At 42.0% G+C, this 13,025-nt stretch overlaps 1 protein-coding gene across 1 annotated transcript; it reads right to left on the reverse strand.

The window, feature by feature from the left end:
- Positions 1-7,840: 7,840 nt before the first annotated feature.
- On the reverse strand, positions 7,841-12,934 carry MRPL32 (mitochondrial ribosomal protein L32). The gene is made up of 3 exons (XM_004449089.5): positions 12,759-12,934; positions 10,822-11,003; positions 7,841-8,398 (listed from the first exon to the last, which is right to left on the reverse strand). The coding sequence occupies exons 1-3, from the start codon at positions 12,886-12,888 to the stop codon at positions 8,144-8,146; spliced, it is 567 nt and encodes a 188-aa protein (XP_004449146.2). The 5' UTR covers positions 12,889-12,934; the 3' UTR covers positions 7,841-8,143.
- Positions 12,935-13,025: the final 91 nt, after the last annotated feature.

Raw genomic sequence — 13,025 nt, forward strand, 5'->3', positions numbered from 1 at the left:
CATAGTTTCCTGTTTTTTGGTGTGGATTGTAATTGTGTTTGGTGTCTTGGCATCTGTATTACTAGAGCATTTATTCTGGGTGCAGTTTTTCTCTTTAGTTTATGGCTTCCTGCCCTTTCTTCCTTGCTGGTTGTGCAGTAGGAGCTAACATTGTAATTGATGCAATAGGCTGTGGAGGCTCAAGCTGCCCTCATTGCCCCAGGGACCAGAGAAGCTTTGCCCAACTTTCTCCTTTGCCAGGGATAGGGACAGAGTCACAGCTGTGTGGAATAATCCAAGTTGTGCAGGCCTAGACTGTAGTTGCCCAGAGAAACTGATGAAGCTTCACACCCCTTTCTCCTCTGCCTAGGGCGGGGATGGAGCTGAAGTGTGGGCAGCAATCTATGCATTGCAGGTCCAAGATAACCGCAGTTGCCCCTGTAGACTTTTGATTTTCAGTCCATGACAACCAAAGGTAACTGCAGTTACCTGGATAGGCTGGTGCAGGGCCCACCAGCCTCCTTCTTGCCAGAGGTGGGGCTGAAATCTAGGCTAGGGCTGTAGGCAGATCTGGGTGAAAGAAACCAGTTCCTACCATCACTGTAATTTTAGGTCAGCCCAGCCTCCCCTCAGGCTGGGGGTGGAGTCAAAATGGCAGCCACTGGCCTCTTTCAGACTTGGCAGATTCACACCCCAGCTGCTCCCAGAGTAATATTTTAGCCAGCCAAGTCTACCAGTCAGTAACCAAAATTGGCAGCCAACCTTCTCCTCCTCTCCTGTTTTTGGGAAATGGAGCTTCCAATTCCAGCCTCAGAAAGCTCCTGGAGAGCCTTGTGCAACCAGAGTAGGATAATCACCAGCCTCCATGGCTTGGCTGGTAATTTCCCGGAGAGGCTGGTGCATGTCCCTGCAGCTTCCTCCCTACTGGTGGTGGCGCTGGTGCCTAGGCTAGAGAAGCAATCTGATCTGGATGGACACAAGCCGGTCCCCACCAGCACTGGGATTTTCAGTCCTTCCCGCTTCCTCTCGTGCCAGGCACGGAGTTAGGATGGTGGCTCCGAGCCTCTTTTTTACTTGGACAGGCTCAAACTCTAGCTGTTCTCAGGATTATACTTTAGCCCACTGAATTTATTCATCAGTAGCTGAAGTTGGTGCCCAACTGTCTCTTCCTTCCCCGTTTTTGGGAAGTGGAGCTTTCAATTCCAGCTGCAGAACAGCTTCCGAGGTGGCTTGTGCCTCCAGTGGAGGATTGGCACCGGCCTCTGGGCGTGGAGCGCTCTACTTACAAGTCTTCTCTGCAGATGGGCAGCCTCCTCCTTCCACTCCCTCAAGGATGTTGCAGGATGCTCTTCTGGCCTCCTGGAGCCTACAAACAGGTGCTTCAGCTAGCTCCAGAGAGCTCTGGGTGTTTACTAACTGCCTTATAGCAGGAGCTGACTCTAGCAGCTCCTTACTCTGCCACCATCTTGCTAGTTGTCCTAGGCACATGTCTGCATTCTCTCTCTCTTTTTTTTAAAGATTTATTTATTTATTTATTTCTCTCCCCCGCCCCCCCCAGTTGTCTGTTCTCTGTGTTTATTTGCTGCATGTTCTTCTTTGTCCGCTTCTGTTGTTGTCAGTGGCATGGGGATCTGTGTTTCTTTTTTTGTTGTGTCATTTTGCTGTGTCAGTTCTGCGTGTGGGCAGCGCCATTCTCAGGCAGACTGCATTTTCTTTTGTGCTGGGTGGCTCTCCTTACAGGGCGCACTCCTTGCACGTGGGGCTCCCCTAGGCGGGGGACACCCCTGCGTGGCAGGGCACTCCTTGCGCGCATCAGCACTGCGCATGGGCCAGCTCCACACGGGTCAAGGAGGCCCGGAGTTTGAACCTTGGACCTCCCATGTGGTAGACGGACGCCCTAACCACTGGGCCAAGTCCGCATTCTCTTTTTAATAAGAGCTCTGGGTCCTTTCTTCTTGTACCGCATTAAAGATTCTATCTCTCTTTTCCTCTCTCTCCTGGGTCAACAGTCTCCTTTTTTATTCCATAAATACATGTCGATCTCTCAGTTTATAACACACACACATCCACAGTCTCCCTTTAATCCCCTATCCCCCTCTAGTCATTGCTTCAATTCTCTACTCTCCTGCAGAGGAAAACTTTTGGGAAGAACTGTCTAGGAACACTGCCTCCACCTCCTCAACACACATCCACTCTTCTGCCCACTCCAGTCTGGCTCCTGCTCCAACACTCAAAGGAAATCGTGTTTGCATGTCACAAACAAATCCCATTTTGCTGCAATCATTGGGCAGTTTTCAATCGTCTTACTTCACTTCCCAGCAGCATTTGACAGGATCGATGATTTCCTCTTTTTGAAATGCTCTCCTCTTTAGGTATCGTGCACCAGGCTGCCCCTACTCCAGGTTCAGTTTAGGGCTCTCTTCTCTCTGAGTACTCACCCTGGATAATCTCATTCATTTCCGTGGCTTTAAATACACTCGCATCTGCTGGCTGCTTCCAAATTTACAACTCACATATCCATTAGTTTATAAAAAATGGATTTCCTGAGTTTCCACCCACAGTCTGCTCTCATCTCACTCAGGCTTCCAAACAAGTCCCCTCTGTTATTCAAGCTAGAAACCTGCGGCTCCTCCTCCTGGTCCCCGTCTCCTGCCCCTAAAGTCAAGTAATCAACAAATCCTGCTGACTCAGCTTCTGAAAAATATTTTGATTTACTCTGTTCTGTGTCCACTGCCACCATTCTGGTTCATGCCACATCATGGCTGGCCTAGATTACTCCCAGAGACCTTTAGCCCATTTCATTTGTGCCACTCTTCAGTGAATTCTTCTTGTAGCCCCCCTGCCTATCATTCCCAACCTCATGCCACTGGGGACTCAGGATATGCCATGGGGGGAAGCCAAAATGATTTGCTTATGAATTGGGTATAGGATGGGAAGGAAAGAAAGAAATCAAGAATGACCAGTGTTTAGCTGTAGTAGCTGCATAGAAGGTGGTGACTTGTATCAAGATGGGGAAGTTTGGGTTAGAGAAAGATTTGGCTGGCAGCTGTAGTGGGAAGAATGATCAAGAGTTCTAGTTTCCATGTGTTGAACCTGAAATGTCAGTTAGCCAGGCCAAAGTTGTGTTACAGTTGAAGAGAAATGTTAGACACAATAAATATCTGTTGAATATCTGTTAAATATTTGAGTGAACAGAACTGGACTACCAGAGAAACAAATTTAGGGGGAAAGATTTGAAAGTGTTGTTTGCTACGATGTGTCAGAGGGATCTATATGACATCCTAATGGAGATGTCTGGCATTCTTTAGACATATGGGCCTAGAGATCAATGGGGAAATTAAACCTGGAGGCATAGATTAGAGGGCGGTTGGTCAGAGTTTAAAGGACATCGAAGGAGAAATGTTCACGGGGGGACTTTTAGAAAATTAAAATATTTTCATGACATTTTTAAAAATTAAAAATAAAACTAGTTTTATTGAATTTGATAGGGAAATATGTTTAGTAGCCTCCCTGGCTCTACCCACTTAGAAGTCAGTGGCATACCCCTTTTGCCCCAGCTGTGACAACTAGAAGGGTCTCTAAATATTGTCATATGTTCATGCGCATGACTGTAAATCACCTCTGTTGAGAACTATTTCTTGTTAGCTACTGAAATGTTAATATTTAAGAACATTGGAGCAGAAGCAACACAGCAGTAGCATTATTGGCTCTTATCCTGAAGAACGCAGCTGGGGGAGAATTACAATTGAGCAGGCTGTGTGTACCCCAAGAAGAAGCGAGTCAACAAGAACATCCTGAGAGGTAGCAACACTGAATCATATGACAGAGAAAGGTATGCCCCGGGCCTAGCCATGTGTGAAGGCTTCATTTTGTCAGCACCCAGTGGCCTTTGCTAAGCGTTGTAGACGGCACTTTCCCCCGGCGCTGTGGTAATCCTGTCTGCTATTCTCAGGCTGATGGCTTTGGGAGAACAGGACTGCGGTGTTCCCAGGTTGGCTGGGACAGATTTCGAATAAGCCTCTCAGTGCCAATTCACCTGCTGCCCCCTAGTGAGGCTGCTTGGTCAGGCCTGGTAAATCGTGAGTGGCTGATTTTGGTTCAAAGCCAAAACCCTGAGTCCAGGAGACCAAAGCATGTTGGGTCCTAGCTTTCCTCCCTTCCTTGCTCCAAATGGATCTCTAACCCTCACTAGTGACTTCACTAATGTGCAGAAGGTGAAGGCATGGGAGGTCAACAAAGAAAGAAGCGGAATACTGACAGGGTAACACAAAGGCATAACCACTGCAACACTTTTCAATAAGGAAAAAAGTAGTCCTGAGAAGAGGGGGCCAGGGCACCCCTTTGCTAACCAGGGGACATGCTCTCCAATTGCCTCAAGTGTGACTGTCCTCATAGACACTTATGAAGTACAGCTGGAAGAGACTCCATTCTGTTACAGAGACACAATGACAATGTAATTAATACAGACCATGAAATGACACAGTTTCTTGAGAGCTGAAGACAGTGTCTATTTTTGCATATCTGCCAAGAAAAGAAACACTAATCATAGGCAGTAGAGTTCCTTAGCACAGATTTAGAAATATTGTGGGGCTAATCCTGCCTCTGAAACATAACGATATCTGGGAGGGTGGAAGCCGGGAGAGAAAACAGTTCTGAAGTGACTTAAAGCGATCCCCATTAAAATGAATATTTTAAAGGCCCCTAGTCATTGTGTACTTCCTAAAAGAAGAAATCTTAAATTTAAGAGTCACACAAATGATGAAAAAAGAATTTATATTTTTAAAAGATGTACCACAATTTCTTTAAATGGAGTCATCTCATAGTACACCTAAAATATTATCTACAACTCAGTTTATTCACAAATATGTGTGTGTGTGTGCCTATCAAGAAAATCCTCACGAGTGGGTATAGTATATCTGTATGACTTTTATTCGGGCTAAGATTTCTGATAAAGAACTTTGAACAGAGGAGAGTCATGACCTGATTGATACAGTTAGAAAGAATTCTGGCTGCAGTTGGTGGGGTCTTTAGTACTTTGGCAAGATGAAGGGGGCTCTGTTGGGGTGGGAGCCGTGCAGGTGGTGGCCAGATGCTATGGATATTCTAGGTATATTTTGAACGTAGAACCAAAGGGTTTTGCTCACAGATTGGATGTGAGTGAGGGGGAATGAGAGAGACAGAGACCAAGTTGAGGATGACTCCAAGATTTTGGGACTGAGCAATTAGAAGAACGGAGTTACCATCAACAGAGATGGAGAAAACTTGGGGAGTAGCAGAACTGGAAAAGAGGACATTCTGAGTTTGAGATACTGAGTTTAAGATATCTGATATCTGTTAGACATTCAACTGGAAATGTTGAATATGAGCCTAGAGTTCAGAGAAGTCCATGTCAGAAATACCAAACTGGAAGTCATCTGCATATAGTTGATATACATGGATGAGATCACTCAGGTGAGAGAGGATAGAGAAAAGTCAATGATGGAGTCTTGGGGTACTCTATAGTCAAGAGGTTAGGGAGAAGAGCAGGAATCTGCAAGGGGACCAAGAAAGAATAGAGTAAGATAGGAAGAAAAATGAGTGTGAAACCAAATGCAGACAGTAGGAGAGTGAAGCAAAGAAGATAGCTAACAGTATTTACTATGTGTGGTTATAATTTCTAATTTCAACAGCCTGAGGTGTGAGGTGTGCAGTGTACACTCTAGTAGGAAGTGAGTACAGTTGGACAGGTCATTAGGACACAAGAAGGGTTTAATTGGGAGCCTGGTTTTGATAAGTGGAATAATAAACAATTTGTTTTAGAGCTATATAACCCTATGGTAGTATGGAGAAGCATTTACAAACATATATGCCCAGGGTGGTGTGGCTAAAGATGTGGTGGGGGAGAAATGATTTTTAAAATTTAAATTACTTTGCATTACTTCATTATGATGTGTTATGTATTACATTTAGAGTCATATTACTTTTATAATTTAAAAACTAATAAAATTAAAAACACGAGATGTAAGACTGTGAATAATTGGAAAGTACATTATAAAAATGTGAGCAAAAAGATGATTAGGGATAGAATTAGGACACTGGCAGGGGAGTGAAGTGACACTTTAGAAGTGGACTTTTAGTACCTGGTTACAGATAATACTGGAAAAAGCAGAAGACAGAGGGGAGTACAATCAAGCTCAGGGGGACATGCACCTCCTCATCCATATCTTCCAAAGGCAGCATAACATGAAGAGCATAAGGGATTGCCCCAAATCTTAACGTTACAGGGGATGAGTGGGAATGTGGGAATTGATTCCTAATGTTCACATGAATAAATCAGTTATGTGAATGGTTTAATCCCAACTCAAGTTCTTTATTCTTTGATAGAAAATAGGAGTATGAAGTGACAAAATTATAGAGGATAACCTCTTCTTAAAGTGATAAACACTCCTTTATGACATGGCTTTCTGATATGACATGATTTCTAGGCATGAAATAGCCATCCAGTTTTGCTAATATCTGTCTTTAGTTCAACAAATCAAATCCAGAATTTCTGGTAGGCACCTATTTGGTTTCTAATAAGCACATACATTTTAGTTATTCTATATCTATGTATGTACTTTACAATCATGAATAAGGTAGAATATGTCCATGAATAGAAACAGAAAACAGTGCCCCTGCTCACATATACTCACTAAGTCCACCTGCACCGAGAGGCTTCTGCCAAAGCAAAAGACAATTAATTTTGTTATAGGGGTACACATCACAACTCTCTATTCAGTTATGTACTTAGTTGCATCTCTGCTTTGATGAATCATAGGCTCTACCTAAGCTTGGCTGATTCTTAAGTGTATGTATCTGCTCTAAATTTGCCACACAGCACTTCTAAGACTTGTCAGAGTAGGAAATAACTCTTGGCAGAAGACTGCCTTAAAAATATGCAGATAACCGTTTCTTCTGGAAACTCACTTTTATGCTTGGGTTCAGCCAAGCCTGGAATGAGCTAGTTACAGGACTCTGACACATTAGAAGTTTAAAAATTTGTTTTTATTGAATTGAATTCGATGTATTACTGGGCACATTGCAAGTCCTGGAATTGGTCATTTTACTTCTAGGAATGTTAACATGGATCATCCTATCACAGAATTCTCATTCTGAAGCTCATGGGAGAAATGTTGGTCAAGTATTGTATCAAGATCAGTGGTGATTGATTTCAATTTTCAAAGTTCAGTCTAATTCTAGTAAGTGCTCAGGCTATTGTGGCATACATTTTGTTTTAAATACTTTCCTAGGCATCACCTTATTTTGTCTACTAATTGTCCTTGTAACTATAATTCCATTATTCATCTCTACATGTTGTAATACATTATCTCACTGGTTTTGCTTGTTTTGTTTTATGAGGCACGATAAAAATAAAATAGCAAACTTTGACCTGAGGGTGGGCACAGGAAGGAGGCAGAAAGGAAAGTGACCAGAAGTTGTTATAAAAAAATGATAAAATTTAAATTAAACTAAAAGGACAAACTGAAAGGGAAATGCAAAGACAACCTCCTTAGCACAGAAGTACTGCATTCACTCAGTTCCTTTACTAAAATCCCCTCTTCCAAAACTATAAGATACAAGTCTTAGGAACTAATGCATTCTTAAAATGTCAAGAACTATTTCTTTCATCTAAGTAAATTTACATAACACCTTGCATAGTTTCCTAAAACAAAAAAGAGAACAAAAAATCTTTTCGTACTGTCATGACTACCATCTTAAAAAATACCAAGAATTCAAATAATAACCTATTTCCAGATGCTACTTAAATGAAAGCATCTATGTAAATATTCTTGTGTAAGAAAAAACACTGGCAAACAAATAAGACTTGAGCCAAAACAAATAATTCTTGCTATGAATTTTAAAGTACTTGTTTTATTTTTCTGTTTTGGAAGTTGCTTTATTTAAAACCTTAGAGTGTAATACAAATAGACGTGTGAAGTCCATTTGGCCTCTATACAACCAACATTTTCAGAGTTTACATTCATGATAAAGTCTTCAAGTTATTCCACACAAAACTGTTTATAAAGAATGTTTTCAACTATATTAATGATTTAAAAGTAGTAAGTGCAACAACACAAAAACCAATCTTTCTCTCTTTAGGAGACACGCTTTACTATGGAGGCATCCCACGTAAACATCTGTGGTATCAATTCTGGGTGAACCAGGACGGTCTCTTCCTTTCTCGTTCAATGATCCTCTTGCCCTGATCTTGTTCAGTTGGTGTCTCTCCCGTGTACAGCACCACAGTCTCGAAAGCAGGAGCCTTAAAAGGGCCCCCTTCTTGTTTCCCCATCTGTCTTCTGATTTCTGCAGTCTCCTTGCGCACCTTTGCATAGCAATAGCCACAAAGGACGTGTTTCTGTTTCAGGTGACCACATTCAGGACAAACGTCTATATTATTCTTTAAAAACAAAAAGTAAAAAAACTTATTTTAACGGGAAGCATAATACACAAAAAATCACTGACAGGAACGGTGCTTACATTTTAACTTTCTTTAAATGTTCATGCTGCATGAGGTTATACACTATTTCAATCTCATTTTAATAGAGAAACTGAGGGCAAGATACAGTGAATTTGAGTTTAAAAAAGAAAAAAAATCGGGGAAGCAGACATGGTTCAACTGATAGAGCGTCCGTCTACCACATGGAAGGTCCAGGGTTGGAAACCCAGGGCCTCCTGACCCATGTGGTAAGCTGGCCCATGTGCACTGCTGCCGTGTGCAAGAAGTGCTACACCATGCAGGGGCGCCCCCATGTAGGGGTGCCCCATGTGCAAGGAATGCACCCCGCAAGGAGAGCCACCCCTTGTGAAAAAAGCGCAGCCCGTCCAGGAGCTGCACACACAGAGAGCTGATGCAACAACAATAAAAGAGATGCAATCTCCCAGTGCCACTGGATAATGCAAGCAGATGCAGAACACACAGCAAATGGACACAGAGAACAGACAACAGGGTGGGGGAAGGGGAGAGAAATAAATAAAATAAAACTTAAAAAAAAAAATGGGGCTAGAACTCCCATCTACTGACTCTGAATTTGGTGAGTTTTTATTTAAATATAGCAGTTATATTTATGTAAAATGATACTATTCCCACTGGCCCCAAATACTAAACAAGTGAAAAGGAGCATAAACACAGTGGAGTTATCCGTAAAGCCAGCAATTTAAATGAGAGACCAAAGAAAGAAAAATGAATTCATATTTTTCTTTCAATCTATCTTGGGGAAAATAAGACAAGAAAAACATTATTAGCTGGCTTCTCCTGCTTTATCACAGTGTCACTCAAATTCCTGTCTAAAGTATAGGTTTGGGATACAGGATAATTCTTGTAAACAAGCACCGGTTACTTCTTAATGAAAAACTCCCTTGTTATGTCAAAATTTGAGGGCATTTTAATGAGCTTCTATATATATCTCAAGACAATTATAACCTCAACAGCCTTCTCTTCATGTTCTAAAGATAGATTTGAAAGAAAAGCTACAGAAAAAGAGTAAACAGGAATATCAGAGACATTTCAAACACTTATAGATATTTAATACACTAATATTTGTGAGGCGGATGACCAAAAGAATTACATTTCCTGACAGAAACAAAGGACCTGGAAAGTTATTGCCTCACTGACCATTCATTTACTCTGCTACACTGGACACTGGGCTGCAGGTCCAAAAGGTAGCCACAGGCAGAAGAGTGTATAAGCTGGTGTTCTTTTCTTGGTAAAAGCACCCCATGTATTATATGTAATGGAAGATAATTTAAGGAATAATATAAATTCATGGTTTAAGGGCTACTTTTCTTTTTCTAAATAAATGCAGTCATGTAACAGGCTGGTGGAAGATCTCATTCCTAACATCTAAAATTCTTTCAACCAAATTGTATGAATCGTTATAAGACTAAATTTTGAAGTGCTGTTCAATTTCAGTCCAGCTCCAACTGTAACTCAGTAATGCTTCTTGGCTCAAGTTTTAGGGGCTGGTTTAATAATTATGAGTGTGTAATCCCAGGAAAGTCAACTCTGTGTTCTTGAGGTTCATCTGTATGGTGCTGCTGCTGTGGAATGCCATGAAGTAATTGAAAGCACGACTGTTAAAGCCATGAATTAACAGATCAGAGGTAATAAACACTTAAATTTCTGTATACCAGACCAATGGAAAGTGCATCCACATGTGGGAGAATCCGCAATAGTCTGAGGCTTAAGAATCAGACTGCCAGGAGTCTAATCCTGGCTCTACCACTTAAGAGATATGTGACCACAGGCATTCTGTTTGCCTCAGTTTCTTCACAAACAAAATGGTATTTACTTTGCAGGGTTGTAGTGAGAATTTGATGAGAAAAATCACATAAAGTACATTGTAGGTACTTAATAGATGTTACCTGTTTTTATTATTTATCTGAGAATTTTCCTCCACAGTATTTTACTGGAGATAGTGAAGAACAGAATAAACATGTAAAGGCTAGTAAAATCTAAGACTGAACACACCTACTGCTTCTGACTTTAATTTTAAGCTCTGCCATAGATAAGGTGCTTACTCATATGCGGTTCAAAACCATAGAGTTCAGGACTGGCACAGCTCACAATTCAAAAGTTGTACAAGCGCTTAACAACCTAGTACTCTGTCCAATCCCCAAACCACCTCCTTAACAGTGTCCTTAATGTTTAGGCTAAATGACAGTAGACACACTTAATATGAAAATACTGTATTTTATTTTAGCCAAAGGAAAGCAGACATATAAAATCTGAGAATAAGTTATCCATAGATTATATAAATATACCATGAGAATGTTAAAGGGCAGACCTGAGGAAAAGCCCACCTTTAAAAATCAATGCATTACCTTAACTTTGATAAGCTTCTCAGGGTTTCTTCTTCTACACCGGTTAACTTCAATACTACGTCTGTTTTTGGGAGCTGCCATCCAAAAGATACTATCCAAAATGCTGGAAATCTGCTTACTTCCACTGGTATCATTTGCAGGTTCTGAAAATATGGCTGGGCCCTGGACTGCTAATACTGATCCTATAAAATAAAACATGGGAACATAGAATGTGTCTCTAGTTTTGTTTTTTTTAATCCCCCCTTGCAGCTTTTTGCGTGCTGTCTGCTGTGTCCATTCACTGTCTGTTCTTTTCTGTCTGTCTTTATTTATTTCCCCTTCCCCCCTTGCAGCTTGCTTGCTGTCTGCTCTGTGTCCGTCGTTGCATTCTTCTGTGTTTTTTGCTTGTCTCCCTTTTTGTTGCATCACCTTGATGAGGTGGCTCTCTGTGGCACTTGTGGGTGAGCCTGCCTTCACAAGGAGGCCCTGGGACTCGAACCCAAGGCCTCCCATATGGTAGACAGGAGCCCAACTGATTGAGCCACAACCACTTCCCTGTGTCTCTAGCTTATAAGTAACTATTTATAGATATCATTCTCCTTCATAATCAACAGTAATTATACCAACAGATATATAAACATACACATACATACATCAAAAGAGAGAATTTAGAATTTGTTATAATAAAGACTTTTACCAGGAGAGCTTAGCTATTTAAATATCCTAAAACTCATACAAGAGGCCTTAAGGAATTTTAATCTCCTGAAATGCAAAACTAAGGTATAGTAGAAAGCATGAATAAACATCTGAGAGGCTTACCGTACACAAAACCACCAACCAACCAATCAACCAACCAATTACTCCATTGTCCACAAGCTATTTCATGGGTAGTCCCTAACTGCTTTAAGGAATAAATCTGAAGACTGAGATTCCCAAGATATGCTTCCTTCCTGCACTGAGATAACGGCCTATCTGCTATGTTTTTTTTTGTTTTTGTTTTTTTTAGTATATTCTAATTGAGTCAAGCTCATCTGTCACATAACCTGTTAGGTCCCTTATGTCACTTAATTCTTTATAATATTTACTTGGATTTTACTCTGTTCTCTAAGGACAAGGCTAGCTCACCTCCTCTTTGTCTGACACTCATTAATTTATGTGATAATCAAAGCTCACTTTTTAAAGAAACTGTTTATGAAGTCAGATTTCTTTACCATTTTCTTGCTATTCCCTAGACTTGAAATACTTCTCCTTGAACTTTACAGACTCTTAAAAAAGTACAAAGCTCTTTAACACTTAATAACTGGTTCTCCTTTTCAGTATCATAGCCCGGTTGTTAAGAGCACAGGCTCTGGGCAGCCTGCTTTTGAATTACGGATGTGTGTGATCTTGGGGCCTCTCTGAGTCTACTTCTTCACTTGTAAAGTGAAGATATGGGATCGTTGAAGATTATCAAGGAAGCACATGCAGACGGCTTACTTAGCACATTGCTTGGCATATACTGGGGCTCTCTGTCCAGAATGCCTGGGTATTATCATTTTCGGGGCATATTAGCTAGAAAGCATGGGCTATCTTGCAAATCGAGGAAATGTAAACGTCAAAGCTATGACAGTTTTAACAGACACAACACTTAAGATTAATTCCCAGGCGAAACACGGAAATTGGGCTTGGTGTTCAGAGCTCAAACACTGGACAAAATGCATTCTGTGTGTATTTGGAGGAGGGAGGACTGGAAAGGTTAAGACTGATCTGTGCAGGAATGACAAAATCAGAGGATGGAGCGCGGAAGGGTATGGGTGCGGGAAGGGGAGCTGACTCTTGTTTCTAAGCAAAGTCACGAACAATATCCCCTACGCGTGGCTGACCATCAGAACGCAGGGCAAGAATGTGTCTACAACGCAGCCCTGGGTCCCCTCATTCCACCCTTTTCTTCCTGCCCCACTGCGCCCTTCTTCACCTACCCCATGGAGGACTGGGAAAGCCTGGCCGGCTCTGCAGAAGTTTCCCCTGCAGCCGCTCCCAACAGATTCGGAGCCGTCCTAGAGTTGCGAGCCCCGGTGGAAAGACCAGGACAAGCAGGGCCGACGCCATCTTCCCGGAACGCAGACGACGCCCACCTAGCAACGGAGTCCCGCCCCCAATTGGGGCATGCGCACAGACGCAGAGCTGTGGCGAAACCAGCTCCTGGGACTACAACGCCCAGAATGGGCCCGGAGTGGCTCTGAGTC

Source organism: Dasypus novemcinctus, chromosome 5 (genome assembly GCF_030445035.2).
Source record: "Dasypus novemcinctus isolate mDasNov1 chromosome 5, mDasNov1.1.hap2, whole genome shotgun sequence".
NCBI lineage: Eukaryota > Metazoa > Chordata > Mammalia > Cingulata > Dasypodidae > Dasypus > Dasypus novemcinctus.